The following is a 25,866-nucleotide window of genomic DNA, read 5'->3' on the forward strand; positions in this document are numbered from 1 at the left end:
AAAATGGCATTTATTACATGACTTTTCTAGACAAACTACAAGAGACCCTAGATAAGCAAGCAGACAATATCACCGCTAGATAAGTGTTGCTTAAACGATCAGCCTAAAAGAATGCAAAGATGGACTTAGTGCATTGTTAATTGCATGATCACCTGTTACAAAGATTGCTTGTTTTACCAGAATTGACTGATGCCGACTTTATGAGAGCGATGCAAGTAATAGCTTGAATGCCTATGCCTCCTGACTTTATATCAAAGGGCACTAGAATCATTCAACTGATTTGTTTTTCAGCAGTTGCACCCCATGAAGAGACAGAGGCTGTGGTTCAACTGACCAGTCCGTGATTCTATCAATACAGAAACTACAAAAGATTACCATAAGTGAAATATTTGTTAGACAATCGACATAAGCCTTATTAGATAATGCATCTACGTAATTTAAGTGTTGTATGTTCCCGGTACCGTGTGTAATTTAAACATCCGTAACATGGAAAAATTGTGGATCCAATAGTAATAACCAACATTGTATGACTGTATTCAGCTAGCTGAGAAATGAGTGGGTGTGCGTGTGTGTGTTTGAAGCGCTTCAAACGTTTGTAAGACTTAAAAATTGTTTTTGATTAACCTTGAAAATATATCTCTGGGACCTTTCAATCTCAAATGTCCACTAAGCCGGCAAACAGGTAGATTTACCTGGAGATCTTTGGAATGAAAGGCTTCAGAAAGAAAAGTTTTAAAATACCTAGTAAAAGAAAAAAGTTTTAAAATGCCTAGCAAAACATGCAGCTGTATGTGTGTGAGTGCCTCCCCCACCCCCCCCCCCCCCCACCCTTCTCTTTCCTTTCTAAGTTTTTTTTTTCTTTCAGCTTTGCAGCAGTCTAAAGGAGTTAACGGTGTTATCTTTCTAGGAAAATGTTGTGAGAACACTCTGCATTCCAATGTTGCTCGTCAGCAATTGCTGGGTCCTAGTGCAGACAACCTTTAGGGATAATTGAGGCAATAATAGACGAAAATTCAAAAGCTTCATTACAAATTATTGAGTAGATATTTTACCACATTAACCCCAAAAACTATATTCACTAAAATTGAAATGATTATAATGATAATCACTAAAGGAAGAAAAAGAAGTGTTCAGTTATTAGGCCAAGGCTCAACAATCATTTATATCACAATGATAAATGAATATGCTAAGTGCTGCATAGCAAATATTTTGAATTTATAAGTAGATCTAATAGATTATCCAGAAAGTATTGACATCCATTTACCCAGTCATGGCATTATTGAACCATCTACTTCTCCATGGAATTCTCCTATATTTGTAGTGAAAAAGAAAACAGGTAAATGGAGATTATTGCAAGATCTTCGGGCAGTAAATAAGACCATGCATCCCATGGGTGCTCTGCAACCTGGGCTACCTAGCCCTATGGCAATACCACCAAATTATCAGAAAATAATAATTGATTTAAAGGACTGTTTTTATACAATATTGTTAGATCCCGATGATTGCCAGAGATTTGCTTTTAGTGTTCCTTCTGTCAATTACAGCGAACCTATGGACCGATATCAATGGAAAGTTTTACCTCAAGGTATGCCTAATAGTCCCACTTTATGTCAGAAATTTGTAAACAAAAGTCTTGAACAAACTAGATTGTGTTTTCCAACATTAATTTGCATTCACTATATGGATGGTATTTTGTTGGCTGCTGAATCTGTGGAATTACTGACAGCAGCCTATTCTCATATGGAACAACAATTAGAGCGAAATGGGCTGAAGATAGCCCAAGATAAAATACAGCGAACCTTTCCCTTCAAATACCTAGGATTTCAATTGTATCCTAAGTATTTTGCACCACAGAAAATTGCTCTTTCAGTACGACAATTAACAACCTTGAATGATTTCCAAAAACTTTTAGGTGACATTAATTGGATACGGCTGTTTCTGAAACTCACCACTTCTGACCTCAGCCCTTTATTTAAGATATTGGAAGGAAACGCTGACCCTAATTCCCCTCGTGGCTTCACTGAGGAAGCCTCTCAAGCCTTGACAAAAGTAGAAAAGGCCATGACAGATACGAGATTAAATTACGCTGACATAAATAAGCCTTGGGAATTAATTATTCTTCCCACTAAATTATCTCCTACAGGAGTATTGTATCAGGATGGAATCCTCTGTTGGATTCATGGCCGTCATGGTCAGAATGTTGTCTTAAAATCGTACCCCCATAAAGTTGCAGAGTGTGTGCAACAAGGTCGAAAATTAAGTATAACTTATCTTGGAAAAGAGCCAGTAAAAATAATCTTGCCTTATAAACCTGATCAAATTACATGGTTGCTCAATATGATGGATGACTTTGCCTTATCCCTTGCAAATTTTCCAGGAGAAATATCTAACAAGTACCCATTAAACAAATTACTCAGTTTTGCAACATATCACTCTATTGTTTTTCCCCAAATTGTAAAACAAGCACCTTTACAGGATGCTTTGACTGTATATACTGACGGATCTTCAAATGGTCGTGCTGTACTATTAGCACCGCCTGATCATTTTGTTTGGATTTTACAGGATGTTTCTGCACAAATGGCTGAACTATATGCTGTTTACCAGGCATTATTAAAATATGCGCAACCTTTGAACATTATTACTGATAGTTTGTATATTGTACAGGCTCTGTGTATGCTTGAAACAGTACCAATGATACATTCTAAAGTAACTTTCATTCAACAGCATTTAAGTCTTATACAGTCCCTGTTGCTACAAAGGGACTGCCCGGTTTTTGTGGGGCACATTCGTAGTCATTCTAATCTGCCTGGTCCTATGGCACAAGGCAATCAATTAGCTGATGATCTGACAAAACCGCAAGTATATAATATATGTAAGGCTAAACAACTCCACGAATTACATCACTTATCTGCCCGTACCTTAAGAAAAATGTGTAATATTACACGAGAACAAGCACGATTGATCGTTAAAGATTGCTCCTCTTGTGCTCCATTACTGCCTGCCCCTCACTACGGCGTTAACCCTAGAGGCTTGTTGCCTAATGATTTATGGCAAATGGACGTTACTCATATTCCAGCTTTTGGGAAACTTTCGTATGTTCATGTCACCATAGACACTTTTTCACATTTTTCCGTTGCATCTGCTCTGTCAGGGGAGAAATTATCGCACGTATGTACACATTTACTTCATTGCTTTAGTGTTATGGGGATTCCGAAAACGATAAAAACTGACAACGGCCCTGCCTACATTAGTCAAGGATTCAAAACCTTTTGTCAACAATTTTCTATTCAACACAAGACAGGCATTCCATATAACCCGCAAGGACAAGGTATAGTTGAGAAATACAATCACCTTCTAAAAACTCAAATTAATAAACTAAAAAGGGGGACATGGGGAATAAAGGATACCCCATTTTCCTTATTATCACATGCCTTATTTGTTCTGAATTTTTTTACATTGGACGAAGATGGTCAGTCTGCTGCTGACAGACATTGGGATTATAAAAATAACAATAAGCCTGAGATATATTGGAAAGATCCAATGGATGGAAAAATACGTGGTCCTGATCCGGTACTAATCTGGGGCAGAGGGTATGTTTGTGTTTTTCCAACAGATGAAACCTCACCCCGGTGGATTCCAGAACGGTGCGTCCGACATGCCAAAAACAAAAATGGGAAAGCTGGGGAGACGAATGAAAAGACTGTCGTTGAGCAGAGACTGGGAGACGAGGATCCGGTTGGTAGCAATGCTGCTGAGCACCCTATGGCTGATACAACACGGATGTAAGGCAGAAACCTATTGGGCTTTTGTCCCCAATCCTCCTGTTATCCATCCAGTCACATGGGAAGAACCAGTGGACATACCTGTATACAATAATCAGACTATATTTATGGGACAATATTCTGATAAACATATTGTGGCCTTTTCGGCAAACTTTAACTTTTCTGGAAAAATAGATGGAAATCCAATGTGTTTTCAGACTAATCGTACTGAATTATTGTGTGAAGAAGTGATTGTTCAGCATGATTGGGATACTAATGTGTCGGCAGGGATTCATTGGGCTTTAGATTTTTATTATCCAAATCTTACGAATGGAAGTAAAGGTTCTGGAGTACCCCCGCCGCATATTCCCCCATGCCGAAATTTATCTCCTCCACAGATAGATTTTACACCATCTTGGAGAGTGTGTCACACTAATGAAACAACGTGTTCAAATACATCTCTATGTGACTGGAATATAATTAATAAACAATTGCGGCCAATAAATTTAGTTTCTGGAATATGGACAAAAAATAATCGTACATTCTATTCTAATCTATGGAAGGCTGTTGCCGCCATGGGAAAAGTTAAGGCAAAAAAACTAAATATTACATGGACTCAAATAGGATCAGTATGGGCAATGGGAGAGACACAAAATGTCATTGAGTTTTATATGCGGGCTTGTGTTCCAGAACCTTATGCGTTCCTAAGTGGAATGTTGACCATTATTAATAATACAGTTAATTGTACCAACTGTCAAATTTCCAATTGCATGAACAGCACTAGTGATCCTTTATTATTGGTAAAACAGCCTGATTATGTATATTTACCTGTCAATCTATCGCAAAACTGGTATGCGGATAGAGGATCAGAGATATTGGAAAAGGCAACGCAGCAACTCATGCACCGGCATAAGAGAATGATTGGACTAATAATAGCAGGAATTACAGCCTTAATTACTGCTATTACTGTAACAACAGTAGCCTCCATTTCTTTGACCACAAGTATTCAAACAGCCACGTATGTCAATGAGCTATCAATAAACATATCAAAGGCATTCCAAAATCAAATCAATTGGGATGAGAAAATTGAACTACGTTTGAATTCGCTTAAAGATACTGTTGATATTATGGGGAGACAATTGCAGATCTTAGAAACTCGAGAATCCCTTTTGTGCCATGCAAAATATTGTACTATTTGTGTAACTCCAGTGAAATATAATTGCACTGTATTCTCATGGCAGAAAGTCCAAAGTCACTTACAAGGCATTTGGGATAATGCCAATACTTCCTTGGACCTGGGTGAATTGAGGCAACATATTCAAGATATGTTAAATTCTCATAAGATAGATCTATCCGTAGCTGAACAGACAGAAACTTTTGTCAATGCTTTAAAATCTGCTTTTCCGTCTTTTGAATCTTTCAAACAAGGGATTTATGGCCTGATTATAATTGCTGTTGTAATCTTGTTGGGACTACTTGTCTGTCCATATGTACTAAGACTTATCATAAAACAATTCCAACAAGTAATAGTAGATTTGAGAAAAATTAAATTGGAACATATTAGAGACAAGCCAATACCACTTTCAATTTAACAAATAAGAAAGGGTGGAATGAGGAGAACTATTAGACATTCTGGGGGCCTGAAAGGGTCAAAGACAGAATAATGAAAGCCAAGAGCCTGGAGAGCAATATTCTGTCTCGCCTGAAAGGGTCAGGAACAGAGTATCATGCCAACAACAAAGCTGCTCCTCCTGAAAGGGAGGTTGTGGACTATCAGGGCTCTTGGCAACATGCTTAGTTTCTCATCATTCCAGGGCCCGAGTTAAATATATTTCAAGAACACCTGCAGGTCTAAGATAAGATCAGCAGAAACAGAATAATGTGTGAATCCTTGAACAGACACGTAGTCCCTCACTTGTAGAACTTGCAGAACTTGTATTCTCACGGTAAGAATAACCGTAATGTAAACAGTGCACTCAAGCTTGGTAGAAACTGACAAGCTCTCCCAGGAGAGTATAAAAACTCTGGTTAAGGAATAAAGAATTGCTACTTGCCACCAGAGCAGTAGTCCGTCTAGTCTCTCTAAGACGTCCCTGTGAGCTGGTCTCCGTCATTAACTGATGTCCAAAAATTAATGGGAGATATCCAGTGGGTTCGATCGCTGACAGGGATTACAAATGATGATCTTCAACCATTAATGGATTTATTGGGAACCACTTGTTCAACAAATGATAAACGGCATTTAAATAGTAATCAGAAAATAGCATTGGATAAAATAGTGGAAAAAATCTTAACAGCTAATGTTGTCCATTATATAGCAGATAAACCTTTAGAATTAATTTTGATCAATTCTGGCCAGGAACGGAAACACCCATTAGGTCTTTTAGGACAGACACTTAAGAAATTTCAAATCATTGAATGGATATTTTTACCGTATCAACCAAAAAATACTATAACCATTAGACTCGAGCTGTTTGGTCAATTGATTATGAAAGGCAGGAAAAGATGTTTGGAATTGTCTGGGACTGAACCTTCACGAATTTACCTGCCAATTAATAAGGGATATTTGGATTGGCTTATGGAACATTCAGAACCTATTGGGATTGCATTAGCAGATTTTATGGGAGAAATTGGCAACACGTATCCGATTAGCAAATTGATTCCTTTGATACAAAACCAAACCTTTGAACATATACCGATGCGATCTGAAACGCCAGTGAAAGGCATTACATTTTTTACAGATGCAGGAAAGAAATCTGGTAGGGCTGCTATTACCTGGCAAAAGCGAGGACAATGGAACCAGAAGTTAATATTTACACAGCCAGGTGATTCATTACAAACTATGGAGCTACGAGCAGTGGTTTGGGTATTTCAACAATATACATCACAGCCTATTAATATAGTTTCTGGTTCATTATATGTTGTAGGTACTGTTTGTAGAATAGAACGGGCTATGATAAAAGAAGGTAAAAATGCAGTTTTGTATGCCTTATTGTTACAATTGCTGTACCTGTTGGAACAACGAGAGCATAAGTATTTTATTACTCATATACGAAGCCATCAACCTAATTTTGGCCTTGCAATCGGGAATAATCGTGCTGATCGCCTTGTTGCTGCAGTTTGGAATGATCCTCAAACAAATCTCTTTTTACAAGCCAAAGCCTCACATGAATTTTTTCACCAAAGTGCTAAAGTACTTAAACAACAATTTAATATTCCTCTGTCTGATGCACAAGGTATAATCAATTCTTGTCCAGATTGTCAAAAACAAGGTATGGGATTAGGATTTGGAATAAACCCCAGAGGGCTTCAAGCCTTACAGTTATGGCAAATGGATGTGACCCATATTCCAGAGTTCGGGTGATTGAAATATGTGCATGTCTCAGTAGATACTTTTTCTATGGCCATATGGGCCACGGCACAGACCGGGGAATCTGCAAAACGCGTAATTAAACACATGTATGCTGCTATAAGGGCATTAGGGATACCTCAAATGATAAAAACAGATAATGGGCCAGCTTATGTCTCTCAAAAATTTAAACATTTTTGTGTTCAATGGGGAATCCGTCATAATACAGGTATCCCACATTCTCCAACGGGTCAGGCAATCATTGAGCGTTCTCATGCAACCTTGAAGTCCCTTTTGCAAAAACAAAAAGGGGGAGGAGATGTATTACCCCCTAGTGAAAGAATTGCAAAAGCGACTTATGTGTTAAATTTTTTGCGCCTCACTGGAACTAGGAATAGCCCTCCAATTGTAATTCATCATCGATCACTGGAATCAGGATTGAATAACCAGGACCAGCAAGGTATCAAGGTACAGTACAAAGACTGGGACTCAGGTGAATGGAAAGGACCTGTTGAACTAAAAATGACAGGAAGAGGTTCTGCTTGTGTCCTAACAGATACTGGACCTTGCTGGGTGCCACAAAAGTGGATCAAGCCCTGGAAAGAAAGGAAGACAACGGAGCAAGAGGACCTCACATTGGAAGAAGAAACTGGGGTGGTCTTTTGACAGAAAAGGGAATTTGGAATAACGGTTCTGAAAAGGCTCTTCCACCCGGATATTTTCTAATCTGTGGTGACAGAGCATGAGGCAGAATACCCAGCAAACCAGTTGGTGGACCTTGTTATTTGGGAAAGTTAACATTATTTACACCAAGTATACAATACGGTTTTGGAGTTCTGAGGAAAAATTTTTCGCCGGTTTATTAGCCCCAGGAGTTGCAGCTCTTGAAGCTGTGTCACAAGTCAAGAAAATGGCTTGTTGGAGCGTTAAAGCAAGGATTGTTTATCTTGATTGCCATTATTGTAGTTTTAAGTGTTTCGATGCTTTTAATGGTGCTTGGGTCGCTCAAAAAGAAAACGGGGGAATTGTTGGGTGGCAGCATACAATGAGCAGCCCAAGCACTGTGGCTGGGAGGAGTTGGGAAGCCATAGCCAGGGTCCTCAAGGTTATAAAAGGTTATAACGACTCTGTTGTGTTATGCAAATTAGGAAGCTGGCTGTTGAAGGCGGGCTAAGGTTAAACAATTTCATAAAAGCAGAACGAACCCAAATAAAGCTGCTTCACAAGAATCATATTGATTACGGTGTGTTGTCCCGTTTCTTCCGTCAGCTATTTTGCTCACAGAAGCATATTTTGTTCTGGATAATTAACATCTGTTGCCTGTGCCTGGTCAATTAGGCCAGATAATGAAGGCTAGTACAATAATAAGAGAAAGAAGAATTTGTTAGGACCAGGATAAGAGAAAGAAGAACCAGCTAGGACCAGATGCAACCTTGAAGAGGTTCTCAAGCTGTTTAAGAGCACACTCAAGAAGGAGAGCTGAAAAGTTCACTGTGAAGAAGACTCTGAGCCTTCATCCAGAAGCCCCCAGCGGGCAGGGCACGTGTGTCAAAGGGAGGGAACTTATGTAAATAAATTCCAGGAAATGATCATAATAGACACACCTGTTCCAGGAAATTGAATGAATATGCATGCATTAGTGTAATAAATAAGTGACCATTTTGTTTCTTGGTGTGCAAGCTAGGTGGAGCTATCCTTGCACCTGGTGCATCAAAATAAACATACCTGCTTTATAACTCTTCTTGAGTTATAGAGTTCTTCCCACACGTCAGTGGCATGGAAAACAACCTCTTATATATTGTACTAAGATGGTTGAAGAAGTCATGCACTTTCTTTCACTAAATAGTAACTGTCCATGTACTAAATGGAAGCCCATGTGCTAATGTGTTCTAAATACTCTTTATTCTCCTTTTGCAGCCAAAGATTAAAAGCTAGAAGCAACGAGACCTTGTTCTTTCTGTATTAATGTTGAGGATGCTGTACTAAACTCACAAAAACAGTGATTATATTACTATGTCTAAATTTAATCTTGGGAACACAACTTATATTACTACAGAAGGAAGCTTAAGCCCATCTTCTCCTTAGGAAGGACCTTGTCAGTTAAAATTATTAAATAAAGTTTAAAATTTTTCATCAGACTTAATAGCTAATAGCTTGTGTCTTGGAAAGATTTTTCCACTGATCATTTTTAAAAATTTCACAGAAACATCAAGAACAAAATCGTGTCACAGATTGTAAAGGAATAAAGGTTTTCTATAGTAAGTGTGGAGAAAATAAACAGACAGATGTTAGCACTCCAGTAACTATGGCTAGAGGGTAGATACAGAATCTTGCTAAATCACTACAGAGGACATTTAAGTGAGGTGTAGTTACCTAAACATACTGTAATATTGAGAGGTACCAATAGCTTTTTGGTTGAATCACTCTCCTTCCTAAAGGCTGGGAATTTTTAATTCAAGATCTTAGTGCCACCAGAATTAAACAAGAAAGGGTATATTTCCCACGACCGTGGCTAATCCAAAATTAGTCCAGGAAATGAGTAGCTGGAATCACACAATCAAAGAATCATAGAATAACCAGGTTGGAAGAGACCCACCAGATCATCGAGTCCAACCATTCCTATCAAACACTAAACCTTGCCCCTTAGCACCTCGTCCACCCGTGCCTTAAACACCTCCAGGGATGGTGACTCAACCACCTCCCTGGGCAGCCTCTGCCAGTGCCCAATGACCCTTTCTGTGAAGAATTTTCTCCTAATGTCCAGCCTAAACCTCCCCTGGCGGAGCTTGAGGCCATTCCCTCTTGTCCTGTCCCCTGTCACTTGGGAGAAGATGCCAGCACCCTCCTCTCTACAACCTCCTTTCAGGTAGTTATAGAGAGCAATGAGGTCTCCCCTCAGCCTCCTCCAGGCTAAACACCCCCAGCTCCCTCAGCCGCTCCTCATAAGACTTGTTCTCCAGCCCCCTCACCAGCTTTGTCGCTCTTCTCTGGACTCGCTCCAGAGCCTCAACATCCTTCTTGTGGTGAGGGGCCCAGAACTGAACACAGGATTCGAGGAGCGGTCTCACCAGTGCCCAGTACAGAGGGAGAATAACCTCCCTGGACCTGCTGGTCACGCCGTTTCTGATACAAGCCAAGATGCCATTGGCCTTCTTGGCCACCTGGGCACACTGCTGGCTCATGTTCAGTCAGCTGTCAACCAACACCCCCAGGTCCCTCTCCTCCAGGCAGCCTTCCAGCCAGACTTCTCCTAGTCTCTAGCACTGCACAGGGTTGTTGTGCCCCAAGTGCAGGACCCGGCATTTGGCCTTGTTAAACCTCATGCCATTGGACTCTGCCCAGCGGTCCAGCCTGTTCAGATCCCTTTGCAGAGCCTCCCTACCCTCCAGATCGACACTTCCACCCAGCTTAGTGTCGTCCGCAAACTTGTTAAGGGTGCACTCGATGCCTTCATCCAGGTCATTGATAAAGACATTGAACAGGGCTGGACCCAGCACCGAGCCCTGGGGAACCCCACTTGTCACTGGCCTCCAGCTGGATTTCACACCATTTCCCACCACTCTCTGGGCCCAGCCATCCAACCAGTTTTCCACCCAGGAGAGTGTGCGCCTGTCCAGGCCAGAGGCTGACAGTTTCTCAAGCAGAATGCTGTGAGAAACTGTGTCAAAAGCCTTACTGAAGTCCAGGCAGACCACATCCACAGCCCTCCCCTCATCCAGCAGCCGAGTCACTTTGTCATAGAAGGCGATCAGGTTAGTTTGGCAAGACCTGCCTTTTGTGAACCCATGTTGACTGGGCCTGATCACCTGGTTCTCTTGCATGTGCTTCATGATAGCACTCAAGATCACCTACTCCATGACTTTCCCTGGCACTGAGGTCAGACTGACAGGCCTGTAGTTCCCTGGGTCCTCCCTGTGACCCTTCTTGTAGATGGGCACAACATCCGCCAGCCTCTAGTCCAGTGGAACTTCCCCAGTCTTCCAGGACTGTTGGAAGATGATGGAAAGGGGTTTGGCCAGCACACCTGCCAGCTCCTTCAGTACCCTTGGATGAATCCCATCCGGCCCCATAGACTTGTGAGTGTCTAGTCGGGCTAGCAAGGCTCTGACCACCTCCTCTTGGATCATGGGAGCCTCATTTTGCTCCTCTAGCTCCTGGGTTTGTACACAGATGGAACGACTTTCTTTACAATTAAAGACTAAGGCAAAGAAGGCATTAAGTACCTCAGCCTTTTCCTCATCCCTTGTCACTGTTGTTCCTTCTGCGTCCAATAAGGACTGTATGGTCTCCCTAGTCCTCCTTTTATTGTTTATATATTTATGGAAGGATTTTTTGTTATCTTTCACAGACTTTGCCAATCTGATTTCTAGTTAAGCCTTAGCCCTTCTGATTTTTTCCCTACACAATCTCACTTCCCTCCTGTAGTCCACCCAAGAGGCCTGTCCCCTCTTCCAGAGCCCATAAACGTTTCTCTTCTTCTTGACATCACTCAAGATCTCTCTGTTCAACCAAGCTGGTTTTCTCCCCTGCCAGCTTTTTTTCCGGAGAATGGGGATGGCTTTCTCCTGAGCTGCTAGGATATAGGAGTATAGGTCCAAAAGATAACCGGGAATTAAAGGAAGAAAAATTGGGAGTCATTATTTCAGAAACCTTAACACCGATATCACAGTTTTCAAAGACAATAATCGTTGTACAATGCTGGGGGAAAAAAAGAAAAGATGTCAGTAATTCCAGACCTCTGTCATTACAGACAACCACAGCATAAAACTCATATCCTAAACTTGAAATCTATCACTAGTCTTATCATGACATCAAAAAATACCTAGTAACTTCTCCATCAGGAAAATCTGGTTTTCTGGAAACATAAAACAAATATATGAACTGCTACACTGATTCAGTTGAATTCAAGCTAAGTCTGACCCAACACCCTGTGTCTCTGACAGCTGCCACAGCAAGAGTATAAAAAAGTAGCAAACATGAGTCAAATCTTACTCCTATGTACCTTCTCTTCCTATAAGCTTATAGTGCAGGGACTTGAGAGGCATGAAGTTGAACTTCCTTAGACAAGTCTAATTGTTTTCTTAAACCTTTTTGTGCTTTTACATCAAAATAGCCCGTGGCAATGAATTCCTGATTTTAACTGTACATCTGGAAAAGCATATAAAAATTTCTCTGTGTATGTTCTCCCCCTCCTTTTCTATTTATTGTTAAGATGTACTAAATAATCATTCCTTATTCATGCTTTCAGTCATTCATGATGGCAACTTCAGCAATTCTTCCAAAATTTTCTAGTAGCTTGTACAGCTTGCCCCTTTTCCATGCTTTTTCTGAGATCAAGATTGCTGTGAGCAGTCATACAGCAGCCATAAAGATTCTTTGCCATATCCTTCGCTAGTCATGATTCCTAACCTACTATTTGCCTTTCTGACTGTTCTAAAGCATCAATTAAATGCATTCACTAGCACGTCTCTTTTTGAGCAGTAACTGCCATTTTAGAGCACGTGGTGTATATTACTTTGCCTTAATTAACACCGTCCCTTAAGTATCACTCAGTCCAGTGACACTATTCCGCAACCCTTGGACTACTCTTACTACATCTATATAATGAGCTACTTTTGTCCTTCACAGTCTAACTGTGGATCACTCATCAGTGTTAAACAGCAGAAAACATTCTGCACGTTCACCGTAAGATAGTACTTTTTACCTTTCATTTTAACCACTAAGCTATTAAATGAGCTTTTCTCCATTTCTGAGAGACTTGCTTTCTTAAAAGGTTTTGGTAAAGAACTTCTCAAAAGCTTTTCGGGAATCCAAGTTTCCTACATCTGATAGGGGATCTTATCAATGCTTATAAATATCTAAGGGGTGGGGCTCAGGAGGATGGGGCCAGACTCTTTTCAGTGGTGCCGAGCAGCATGGCAAGAGACAGCGGGCACAAAGTGGAACACAGGGAGTTCCACCTGAACATGAGGAAAAACTTTTTTACTGAGGGTGACGGATCACTGGAACAGGCTACCTAGAGAGATTGTGGAGTCATCTTCTCTGGAGATTATTCAAACTCCTCCTGGACACGCTCCTGTGCAACCTGCTCCAGATGAACCTGCTTTAGCAGGGGAGTTGGACTGGATGATCTCCAGAGGTCCCTTCCAATCCTGACCAGTCTGTGATTCTTACAAAGTGAACTCACTCCAGAATATCCTTCTCTTTGAAGAAATTTAATAGCCTTGTGAATCATGACCGAGTCATGATGAAAGGTATGTTGAACTTACTGGATTTGTCTGTAAATTGGCAAAGTACTGGAAAGCAATCTCAGCAACTTAGATACTTCCCACAAGACAGGGTATGTTAGCTGCATAAATACTTCACATCAATCATTATCTAAATAGTTCATGTAATTTAGTGCTGCTAGGAAAAAATGTAATTTCCATTTCAAGTGAAAAATAGACAATCAGATAAAAAAACAAAAAAGGGAATGAAAATTAAATCAAGCATTTTCAGACAAGGGTTTATCAAGATGCCTAAAGGAGTGCATCTTTCATTCGCGGAAGAGAGATTCAGAACCATTTCAGAAAGGATTCATTCTCCTTCTTTGTTCCTCCTTTCTTCGTGAAGACTGCTAAAAATGACAACTTTCATGTACTTAATTTTATGACATGCTCGGATGGTTGTGAGCAGCCTTTTGAAGATGTAGGTGTTTATGAAATAGACATATTTAGTAGGTATGAATTGTTCCCTATTGTTCTAAGTCACCAACGACTGAAATTGAACATTGACGTGAAAGATAAGCAATGAAGGCACTTCAAATCCAGCTCCATTAGGCTTTAAGTACAGAATCAATGTGCATAAAATTGTGTGACAGAAGCAAAGTTAACAGGTATCAGGCTAACTGTTACAGGTGCAATACGAAACACAAAAGCTTTAGCACATTGAAGTCTTCCTTTCAATCTGAAAACAATGCAGCAGAATTCATGGCAAGCATAGGTTAAGAACTGCTATTATCTGGCTTAATTGGCCAGGCACAGGCAACAGATGTTCATTGTCAAGAACAAAATACGCTTTTGTAAGCAAAATAGCTATCTTAAAACCTAAATAACGAAAGCATTGTTATAATGCAAGTGAAATAGCTACTTTAAACTTAAACAAACAAAGCACAGCTAAACATGTTATAATGCCCCTCTTCACCATATGCAATACTTGTCTTATCAATAAGAAAATGGAATAATAAAAAAGCGAAGCAAAGATGTATCCTTCCTCTGGAAGGCATAATACGGTCACTGAGCTATGTGGAAGAAAGATAACACAACATGGCTAACAATGAAATGCAAATAAATTAGCATGGACAAATTTATATCCTATGAATCAATTTCTTATATTGAGTCTATAACATTAATATCAAAGATAAAATTAGACTTTCCAGTTCTGGGAAATACTGTGTTGTTCATCCATTACAACTGATACACTATGAGCTTTGGTTTTTTTTTTCTTTTTGGCATGTGTTTACAAAACAGCTGCTCCTGTCCTATAATTACTGGTCAACTAGCTCATTCTGCTATAAAGAGCTAGGGGTTTTCTGACTCAGTAAAAAAGGCATCTAGTAGATCAACTGTTTCACAATGGCAAAGCTCCAATAAATGCCTCTATGCAGCCCACAAACACCATAGAATCATAGAATAGTTTGGGTTGGAAAGGACCTTAAAGATCATCCAGTTCCAACCCCCCTGCCATGGGCAGGGACATCCCAATAGAACAGGCTGTCCAGGGCCCCATCCAACCTGGCCTTGAACACCTCCAGGGATGGGGCAACCACAACTTCCTTGGGCAACCTGTACCAGTGCCTCATCGCGAAGAAATTCTTCCTTATGTCTAGTCTAAATCTGCCCCTCTCCAGTTTATACCCCTTGCCCCTCATCCTATCACTGCAAGCCTTTGCAAACCAGTCCCTCCCCAGCTTTCTTGTAGCCCCTTTCAGCTACTGGAAGGTCGCTATAAGGTCCCTCCGGAGCCTTCTCTTCTCCAGGCCGAACAAGCCCAACTCTCTCAGCCTGTCCTGTACGGGAGGTGCTCCAGCCTTCTGAGCATCTTCATAAAGAATCATAGAATAGTTTGGGTTGGGAGAACCTTAAAGATCATTCTGTTCGGACATCCCCCCCCACCCCGCCCCGGGATTTGTATTTTGCCAATACAAAACCAGTTCAGAGAATTATAGAACCATAGAATCACCAGGTTGGAAGAGACCCACCGGATCATCAAGTCCAACCATTCCTATCAAACACTAAACCATGCCCCTCAGCGCCTCGTCCACCCGTCCCTTAAACACCTCCAGGGAGGGTGACTCAATCACCTCCGAGGGCAGCCTCTGCCAGTGCCCAATGACCTACTCTAGAAAAACTGTTTTCCTTTCTAGAGAGCCCCCAAATCGCCAATCTCAAGTTGCAGCATAAGAAACTCCTCTCGGTTACCTCCCCAGACCGGATTCTCTGGGCCCTTCAGCACCCCCAGCCCACACCCACAGAGGAGAGGCCGCTTTCTTCTCAAACAGGTTTATTTTCGCTTCTTCCGCGCTCCCTCCTTCTCGCTCTTACCAGCCGCGCCGCTACGAGCAAATCCTCTCGGGGGTCGCTCACAGGGGCGGCGGGGGGGTCCCGCGGGAGGGGGGCCAGGCTCGGCGGCGCCAGGGCAGGGCTCGGCGGCCTCCGGCCCCTCCGCCCGTTTGAAAATGGCGCGCGGCCCCCGTCCCGCTTCCGCCCCGTCGCCCCGGCAGCGCGGGACGCGCCGCCCGCTCCGCCAACCGCCGCGCGCCCCGCCCCGGCCCGCGCCCGGCAGCCCCCGCGGCAGCGGCCCCGCCCGCCTCTCTGGCTGTTTGTCTGTCTGACAGAATCACCGGGTTGGAAAAGACCCACAGGATCTTCGAGTCCAGCCATTCCTATCAGTCACTAAACCACGCCCCTCAGGCACCTCATCCACCCGTCCCTTCAACACCTCCAGTGAAGGTGAATCAACCACCTCCCTGGGCAGCCTCTGCCAGTGCCCAGTGACCCTTTCCATGAAAATGCTTTTTCTGATGTCCAGCCTGAACCTCCCCGGTGGACCTTGAGGCCATTCCCTCTTGTCCTGTCCCCTGTCACTTGGGAGATGAGGCCAGCTCCCTCCTCTCCACAACCTCCTTTCAGGTAGTTGTAGAGAGTAATAAAGTCTCCCCCCAGCCTCCTCTTCTCAAGGCTAAACAACCCCAGTTCCCTCAGCCTCTCCTCATAAGACTTGTTCTCCAGCCCCTTCACCAGCTTTGTCCCTCTCCTCCTTCTCCCTCTCTTTCTCCCTCCCTTTCTCCCTCCCTTCCTATTTAGCTGTCCTTCCCTCTCTTTCTCTCCCCCCCCTTCTCTGCCTACCTCTCTCTCTCTCTCTCTCTCTCATTCTGTGTTACTGTTGACCTCCAAGGCCACATTAGGAACTTGGACAGAAGGAGCTTTCTCTTGGCCCTGCAGAGGAACACCCCACAAGGACAGCTTAGCTCCGATGGCAGCAAAGCAGACACAGGTGTTTTGTCACTGCCAGCTGCGATCCTTTTCCAGAGGGTCTCCCTTGCTTTTACTGTCTGTAGTGCAGCCACCTGTGGCAGATGCTGGAGCCCAGCTGCAGGGATTGAAGCTTCAGCTGTGGAAGGGACATGCACTCCTCTTTTACTGGCTGCCTATACTACTCCAAGGGAAGGTCTGCTAAGTGTAACCACTACTAAGGTCTGCTAAGTGTAACCGCTAAGTGTAACTACACTAAGTGTAATCACCTCCGTGGTGCCTTGGCTACCTTTCCTCCCATGCAACGATGGTGTAAGCAGGTTATACATAACTTGGAGCAAGTATTTTATTAGTAAAAAAAAAAAACCAACCAAGAATTAATGAATGTTAGTGTGCTTCCCCAAACCCAGGTGCCTTAGTGGTGCCTAGTTGCCAGCCAGCAGGAAAACTCATTTTCCTTACGAGTTTTACAACATCAATGTTAATAGTTTTGGGGTTTTTATTCTTGACTCTGTATCTCAAAACCCAAAATCTTATCCATCTCCATGTTTACCTCTCTACTGTGCCTGTTCCTAGTCTGCATACACTCCAGCCCTATCCACTGACTTAGCAATTTCCTCAAGCTGTACAGAAAAACTATGTCTTGAAATCGTAGGCAGCTGAAGCTCCAGGATGAGGAAGGAGGGGTTACATGTATACCAATGCTAAATAATATTAAAAGGAAGGAAAAAATAAATGTGTTGAGAAATAGAGTAATTCTACTTCAGTGCCCAGAGACAAAACAAGAGAAGTAAGTGCATTTTCACCTTTTTGAAATAACACTCGACAAATAAGTAACATGATGATCAGAGTTTAATTAAGAATTACAGCCATAGACATATTACACCTCAGAACATGAATTCAGTATTCCCACTGCATAAAGTTCCACATCCATACCTTCCAGAAAGAGGAAGGGAAAAGATCTGATAGTCTTTAATGCTTCCTTAATTTCCAAGATGCGAACTATTAGTGAAAACAGTAGTATGCTTTGTATACTATAAAGGTAGTGCTTTCTGCTTTTGGCAAGAGAAGGGATTATAAATAAAAGCATGTGAATGTTAGGGAAAGGGAAAAACCTACATCCGAAGTGTTTCACAGAATTAATATTTTCAAACTGTAATTCAACCCAGTAGAAGAGCAACAAATCCTCAAAGGTTTCGTTCTGCTCTGAGAGACATTTGAAGCCGGAGTGTAACTTGACATATATTGCAGCTAACTACACATACACATGGAAATCCACCTTCTATAGACAAATAGCTTTTATAGTGTTTGATTCCCTTATACACAGGCACAAACTTTGCCAGCTTCTCTTTTCCTTCCTGGAACTTAATGAGATTGTGCAATACTGGAGCAGTAGTCTAAAATATCCTGTATAGTGAATTCCATAGTAATTCCCGATCCAGGATAGCAGCGAGCTATCAGCCCTTCAAAGTGCTTATATTGTCGTATAAACTCATCTTGCATGGAATGCCACACAACCTGCCAAAAAAGGGAGACTTCAGGAAACGTCAGTTGGCACAACACTATATGTGAATTACAGAACATTGACTTGTTAATTGATTCTCAGTTCACGTATCATTTCAGAACTAAAGCTCGCTAACAACGAAGTTCAGGAAACTGAGGTCCTGCATTAAAAAAAAATGATTGAAGTTTTTTACCCATTAAGTTTAGAAGCTTTGATGTTTACAGAACTCCTACCAAATCAGCAGTAGAAAAGAGGAAGTAGGGGAAAAAAAAAAGCAGTAGAGAAGAGGAAGTTGCCCTAAAAGAGGTACTGCTTTTGTCTTTGAAGAAAACACTCCGAACCAGAACAGTGTTCCTAATTCACATTACAGATATGAAAAAGCTGTTAATACACGCTTAACTCTTAAACCTACTTCTCATTTCCTCCAGGAAGAAAGTTTACAGAGTATTAGAAAAAACTTAAATGCTGTCAGAAAAGATGTAATTGAAAGTATATTCTGCTATCATGTACCAGCTGAACTTTTTATCAGGTTAACAGTTCATTTAAAGCTAGCACTATCTGCTTCCAGTGTATTTTGCAGAACAGAGATCATCCATAAATGGACAGCTAGGGAATTGTAGAGTTCAGAAAGAAGCTTCCTTTATCTCTATCACAACTCTTCAAAGCAATGTTACAACAAGTAGAATCACATTGGGATTATAAAAAACTCTGCTCAAAATTCATTGTTTTTCAGAGTTATGCTGAAGCTAGGTACTTCTCACAGAACACATAAGCAAAAGCAATAACAGAGCCTTGCATAAACATTACAAGGTTGTTAAGCCATGATTTAGTTTACCTGAAGTAAGTTTTCTTCTTCACAGAGATGCTTGTCTACCTTCTTGTAGAGATTATCCAATCCCTTCTTTACTTCCTTACCAGGATATTCCTTTATAACTTTACGAAGCTCTTGTTTATTAAAAGCCAGTTGATAGCTTACTTCCTCTTCTCGTATACCTTGTGCCACACGAGCCTCAACACCTTCAAAAAAATGCTAACAAACAATAACATTAACAACGATCACAAATCTAAACTATCTATCTTAGCTTGACAAACAGATGTGCAGTTAAGTCTTGATTCTGCTTGACAACTGTTATGTGTTACTCCCATTTTTGTTCTTTTAATTGGGCATGAAGCAGTGCCCAGCCATAAACATAAAAGCACAGCACAACAATACAGTGCTCCATAAGTATTAGCGTAAAACTGAAATCAATCATTTCTAGAATCATAGAATGGTCTGGGTTGGAAGGGGCATTAAATATCATCTAGATCCAACGCCTCTGTCATGGGCAGGGGCACTTCCCATTGGGTCAGGATGCTCAAAGCCCTGTCCAACCTGGCCTGGAACACCTCCAGGGATGGAGCATCCACTGCTTCTCTGGGCAACCTGTGCCAGTGTCTCACCACCCTCCCAGGAAAAAATTTCTTCCTAATATCTAATCTAAATCTACCTTCTTTCAGCTTAAAACCATTGCCCCTTGTCCTGTCCCTGCAATCCCTGATCAAGAGCCCCTCCTCAGCTTTCCTGTAGCCCCCTTTAAGTGCTGGAAGGCTGCTATAAGGTCTCCCCAGGACTTCTCTAGAAGCAATCAAGATTTTCTTTGCCTCCTTATAACTAATACTGAATCACCTTTAAAATCCTCAAGTATTAAGGCTACAGCCTGGGAAAACAGTGGATCTTTTCAACAAACCGAGTAAGCATCTGAATAAGATTTTCTCTACTTAAACCATAACTACACAACAGTAATATTTGTTCATAATTGCCCTCTCTTCACGCTGCCCTGTACCAATTGGCTCAACTAATAAAGAGACAGGTCATTATGCCTGTGGATATACATGGCTCCACAGAGTTAATTTTCTTTATAGCAGCCCACATAGTGCTGTGTTCTGGATCTGTGGCTAAAGCAGGGCTGATTAACACACCAGTGCTTTGGTTATTGCCTCACAAGTCAAACCTGGCCAAAGGGTATTCCATAGCACGTAACATCATGCTCAGCTATAAAAACAAGCATTAGAGGAGGGGGTGGAGGTGGCATTTGTCTTCAAGATAGCTGTTGCTCAGAAACTGGCTAGGCATCAGTCTGATTGTGGGATGTAGCAAGTGACTGCCTTTGCATTGCTTCTTTTCTCTGTCTTCACTGATTAAACTGTCACTATCAGCACTTCCAAATTTTCTCAGTTTTGCTCTTCCTATTCTCTTCCCTGTCCTGCTTCTGGAGTGGGGAGTCAGCAGGTTATGGGGCAGCTTAGGTGCTGGCCACACTCAACTCACAACAAGTGTGGAGCAGCAGTAAACCATTTTAATTATCAAGAAGAGAATACATCTTACACTTTTCAGAAAATGAATGGCTGAAATCCAACTTATAGAAAAATAAATGAAGACTGGGAAACATTCAGTGTGCACAACTGAGCCTGGACCTAAGTCAGCATTCAGTTTAACACTTGGTTCAACTTCAGACAGAGAATTATCCTAAATGTTTTCTAACTGTTGAACAGTTCAGAAACTACTGTAAATTTCTCTGCAGTTGAGGTGGCAAAAATTATCCCAAAGCTCCCAATTACTTCTCCTTTGCTCCTTCCTTCCTCAAAACCATTTACTTAAGACAACTGAAGTTTAGCCAGTACTATTCATTGCCATTAAACATTTGGTTGTTTTAATCCAAGACCATTACTCTTACGAGTAGAATACTTTTGTCAGGCATGCTCAAGTCTATAATAATAAAACAGAGATTATGACAGTTACAGTGATAAAGAGATAGGATACTGCAAATTAAACACTTGAGAAAGACTACTCTGGACCATTTAAATGCATGTAAAGTCAAATATACTTACATTTAATTTCTCAAGAGGCTGTCCAAGTGAATAGATTACATAAGACTGAAGATGATCAGTGTATTTCTGTTTGGCTTCTTTTTTCTCAGCCTCAAGACAAGAAATTTTCAAGCGAGAAAGTGTTGCAAAAATATGATGGAAGTTCTCCATCATGACCACATCTCGGGGCGTTTTCTGGCTTTCATTAGCTACTTTCTCAACTGAAAGAAAAAGGAAGCAAAATACTTAAAATACCAAAAAGACAATAAAATTCAGGAAAATGTAACCGATAACCATAATACTGTCAGAAGAGGGATTTTCGATTTTATATCAACGATAACCATTTGTATGAGTGATGGTCATAACTGCAACTGAATTATGAGATGTCACATCAGATTGAGCGTGTCACGTTGCTGCCATCTCTTCTCTCCCTCTAAAGTCTTTGCTACTTCCCTCTGTAACAACTGAAAATTACTTTAGAGCTATGTACAAAGGGAAACATCTACAGTTCGCTCTTAAAAAGTGTATTAAAATCAAAAGGTTTATACTCCCTCTCCAGGAATAACAGAGATAACCAAAATTTCAGCATTATATCAGTCATGTGGCTTGTCTTTAAAAATATGTAATCTGTTAACTGGAGCAAAATTTATATATAACAGGAAGAAACAATCATTTTGGGAATTATAACCTACCACTGACAAAAACAGCTCTAATAAGTTTAATGTAGGCTTTATCTAGATCTCCTCGCCGTTCTGCATTCTTGAAAATTGATTCAGCGAGGGCTGCAAACTCTTCAAATTCAGCAACAAATGGAAGAATCCCCACTTTACTCTTCTTTGAGATTTTTACTTCATCCATTTGCTTCATCTGATTACTCTTAAATTTAAAACAAGAACAGATGTTAGCCTCTAATACAGCTTCAGATCACATAACAACTAGTAAAAGAAAAGAAAATCTAGAAAGAAAAAAGGAAGATGGACAAGCAAAATTTTCCAGCTTTTATTCTCCTTTGTTTACTTACTTAGTATTAAGAAAAAACCTATACTTATGAACCAGAAGCAATTCACTTCTCCAATTCAGCCAAGCTAGCAGTTCCTTTTGCTATACGGAGTTTCTATAATGTTCTACTGAAATTTTATTTCTGCATACAATCCTAAAAAATCAGCTTCAAAATATTTTAAGCACTAAACTGATCAAGAATGATGAGTCTTACTATGTTGGCCTAGAGTCAAATTACATTTACAACAAAAAAGTTATACCAGTAACTATGTTTTCACTGAACTTGCCATATTTCATATAATGGTCATATTGCACTAGCAAAAAGAAATTTCTGACAGTAGAAGCTGCCTATGCTACACCCAAAAGATTTCCCAATTTATCTAAACTAAGTTTTTGTTAGATATAAGATAGAAAAAACTGAACACATGGAAGACTCGATGATCCGATGGGTCTCTTCCATCCTGGTGATTCTATGATTCTACTCGGCATATTGTGCTCAAAGGGGAAAAGCAAAATCTTAGGTCCATGGGGTTTTGTTTTGGTAAGTTAAAAAAGGCAGCCTGCTATAGTCTACTTGACTGAATCTCAGTACGAGTACAAGTTTAAACAAACAAAAAATGTCAACTACTTCACAGCAGCGAATAAGTCATCATAGTTGTTACAAATAGCCAATTACTGAAGAAAACTGGAATAGAGAATAAAAAGAAACACAATCACCAATCAGTTTATCTTTTTTTAAGGCTTGGGCAATAGAATAGCAGTAAAGTTACTCATTTTTACTTCAAATTAAATACAAAAAATTCAACTATAAAGAAATGTAAAATCAAACTGGGTAGAAGTGGGCTTCCTATATAATGGTTAACTTAATCAGAATAACTAAAGAACTTACAATGCATTTATCAAAGTTCCTTTTGACAGTCACCAAAACATTGCCAAGTGTTGTGCTGAGAAAGGAAGCTGGGTCCACATTTTGTGCTGTCCATACATGATGACTCATCTTAACTAACATATACAGGGAATTAAAGCTATCAATCTTGTCCCCCAGTGCTATCAGATTATTCAGCTCAGGTTCAATACAGCGAAATATTTTTGTCATCATTTGTCGGATCATGTCCTTCCTATTAAAAATGCATAAGATAAAATATTACTCTTACAGTTTACTAGGCTATTTTACATGCTCTTTGATAACATTTTTAGGATAAATTTATTGGACGTAGTAGTTTCATTTGCATTCAACAAGTCTTGTGATTTTCAGAATACCAAGTTAAGAAATGTCAATGCCATGCAGTAAAAATCAACAGCCACAGGTATAAAACATTCAAAAAAATATTTTCTGCATGGAAGCTGCCACACGCTCAAATTCAGAACTCTGCAAAGCATATTTTCCAAGGCATATTTTACACATTACATTGCCTAGTTTCCCTGCGCAAACCATTAGAGAACTAAGCATTTTCTTTTTTTTTTTTTTAATATTACTACAGATAGAAACATCTCTCCTATAAACAAAAATTATGTTTACTGACATATTCAGCATTTAGGTACAAATTAAGAGTTCACTAATCATTTTCATGAAGACGGATCAACTTCTAATTAGAGAAAAAAGTTTTATGTGCCAAATAAATTCACATGTAGGCTTATGAATCAATACTGAACAGCAGCAGTACATACTCAGATGATATTGTTTGTGGAACACCTGAAGTGTGTAAACGAGATAAAATTCCTCCATCCATTTCCTCCGCTTCATTCTGTAAGAACAAGGAATGGACATACAGGAAGCTGAAAGCTTGTCTCAAATTCTGTATTTAAGTGATAAGCACATCTCACAAAACCAACTTAATTATCAGCTTGGTTTTTGTTTGTGCATGTGTTTGTTTTTAATAAAGGAGCAAATTCAGTGGTTTGAAAGGTTCTGGTAGTTTTTCGGTCATGTTCCCCAGAATATAACACTATCCACAATTACTCCCCATTGCCTTCCTACGCAGTATGATGAAGTGTTATCATCTTATAAGGAAACAAAGCCATAGCAAAAGAAACATGGCAGTCCTCCTTTAATAGATTTTGCATTTGTCAGCCAAAAATAAAGATTCTGCCAGCTAATGAACAAAAAAAATTATCGATCACTTGGATCACATAATTGCCAGATAAATTCAGAAGTTATCTTTTAAACAGATCTCTAGTGAAGCCTGTTCAATAGTTTTTATTTCAGTGATGGAATCAAGAGCCATACCATTGTTGTTCCTGAGCTGCTCTGATGTTGCTGTAGTTTGAAAAATTTACTAATGAAGTCCTGCTCTGCCAGGCATAGAGGTTCCAGTTCACTTAATACTTGCTCGAAAATCTAAAGACAGACAAATATTTTTATCAACACACTGAACACTATGAACAGTTAGCAGCAGTAATTTTATTTTTTTGTTGCACAGGATTTTATACTTTTTATCTTCAGTAAGCTTTAGGAAGCTTATTTCTACTTAACAGGAATGAAAACAGTATGTATTTGCATCTTTAAAAGTGATACTTGCATCTTCAACATAATCCCTTCCTATCCATATAACACTGGGAAAACCTGAACAATCTATGTTTTTCCACAATCAGAATTTTTCTAGTCACAGCCTCAGGAAGGACTTCTGGGCTATAATGAAAACATTTGCGTTTTAATAGTAAGTCATGGGTTCTGCCATTCTGCCTGGGTTGCTGAGAGAAAGAAGAAAAAATTAAAAGCTTAAGGGAAGAAAAAAGGTAACTGTGTATGTAGAAGACAACTGCTCTGTAGCAAAAGTTTCTGCATAGCTGCTACAGAAGCCGAAAGTAGATTTCGTAATGAAATGGAAGTATTCATTGAGATTGTTAGATTTAATCTAAAATTAAACACTTTTGGCAATTATTCATTAAAAGAATGTAATTCTATTAATATGAACTACTGAAATTGTAAGTCAGGCGTTGAACATACTTCTAATCTTGCATCTTTACAACATACAGAATTTTCACCACAAGCATTTAAGGATTGAGATAAGCAATAATTTACATAAATGAAACCAATGTAAAAACATGCAAAACCCACAGTATTGAAAATTCCCCTAGGAGAAAAATTGAAAAAACCTACCAAGTCAGCTCAACAGCTTACAGCTTTGTATACATTAGTCATGCTTATATATCCCCAATGGGCGCTAGGTAAAAGCCAGAAGAAGTTGAAGAAAACTTGCACAATTCTTGTATACTAACATAAACTGTGTTAAAAAGCCATCATTTTAATTCTAGACAAGCTGTCACAGCAGCTGCATAATAACTGTTTCAGACATACAATATTCCTCTCAGAAGAAGACTGAGCAAGGACTGAAGTCAGAAGAAAAATACTCATCTCCATCTAATAATTCAATAAGGAATAAGAAAATTGTTTTTATCTCTCATGCTGATAAGAGTTCCTTTTCCATACACAGTACTGAGGAGTTAATTCCACAAGAAGTGAGTACTGTCACATTTTAGTAGGAAAAAAACCAAAACCAAACAAACCACAAAACACATTGAGGGCAGTCCAAAACCAACTTAGTGCCATTGGTTAACGCTGAAAATTGATAACTTTTATTTGAAACCAGTATAAAGAATTTCTTTTTTAAGTCCTCGCTAAAAGATTATGCATTTCTGTCTTTTACTTTAGCTTACATACCAGCAAAATATGACTGAACATATGAATATTTGTACTGAGAAAATCAATTGAAGAATCCATCAGTTCATATTCCTATTTGCTTAAAAATGCATATTGGGCTTAAACTTAAGAGATCTTTTTTATGCTTAATATTCTTTACGGATCACACTATGTATATAAAGGAAGTAAATGGAATCTGATCATCACAGAATAATACTCTGATCTATATATTTCTTAGAAACTGCCCTTACTGG

General features: G+C 40.0%; 2 protein-coding genes across 8 annotated transcripts in view; both read right to left on the minus strand.

The window, feature by feature from the left end:
* Positions 1 to 15,783, minus strand: part of CEP135 (centrosomal protein 135) — a 56,236-nt gene extending 40,453 nt beyond the window's left edge. Inside the window, exon 1 of the mRNA XM_069856008.1 lies at positions 15,693 to 15,783. The gene's annotated coding sequence lies outside the window, so the exon portion shown is untranslated. The remainder of the gene's footprint in view (positions 1 to 15,692) is intronic.
* Positions 15,784 to 17,456: 1,673 nt separating this feature from the next.
* Positions 17,457 to 25,866, minus strand: part of EXOC1 (exocyst complex component 1) — a 29,636-nt gene continuing 21,226 nt past the window's right edge. For all 7 annotated transcript variants that reach the window (XM_069856024.1, XM_069856021.1, XM_069856018.1 and 4 more), the window contains 7 exons: positions 24,200 to 24,310; positions 23,641 to 23,717; positions 22,862 to 23,090; positions 21,666 to 21,849; positions 20,995 to 21,194; positions 18,962 to 19,156; positions 17,457 to 18,140 (listed from right to left, as the gene is read on the minus strand). In XM_069856024.1, the coding sequence (XP_069712125.1) occupies positions 17,988 to 18,140; positions 18,962 to 19,156; positions 20,995 to 21,194; positions 21,666 to 21,849; positions 22,862 to 23,090; positions 23,641 to 23,717; positions 24,200 to 24,310 (1,149 nt within the window). In that variant the 3' untranslated portion in view covers positions 17,457 to 17,987. The remainder of the gene's footprint in view (positions 18,141 to 18,961; positions 19,157 to 20,994; positions 21,195 to 21,665; positions 21,850 to 22,861; positions 23,091 to 23,640; positions 23,718 to 24,199; positions 24,311 to 25,866) is intronic.

The sequence above is a fragment of the Phaenicophaeus curvirostris genome, chromosome 4 (assembly GCF_032191515.1).
Source record: "Phaenicophaeus curvirostris isolate KB17595 chromosome 4, BPBGC_Pcur_1.0, whole genome shotgun sequence".
Taxonomy (NCBI): Eukaryota; Metazoa; Chordata; class Aves; order Cuculiformes; family Cuculidae; genus Phaenicophaeus; species Phaenicophaeus curvirostris.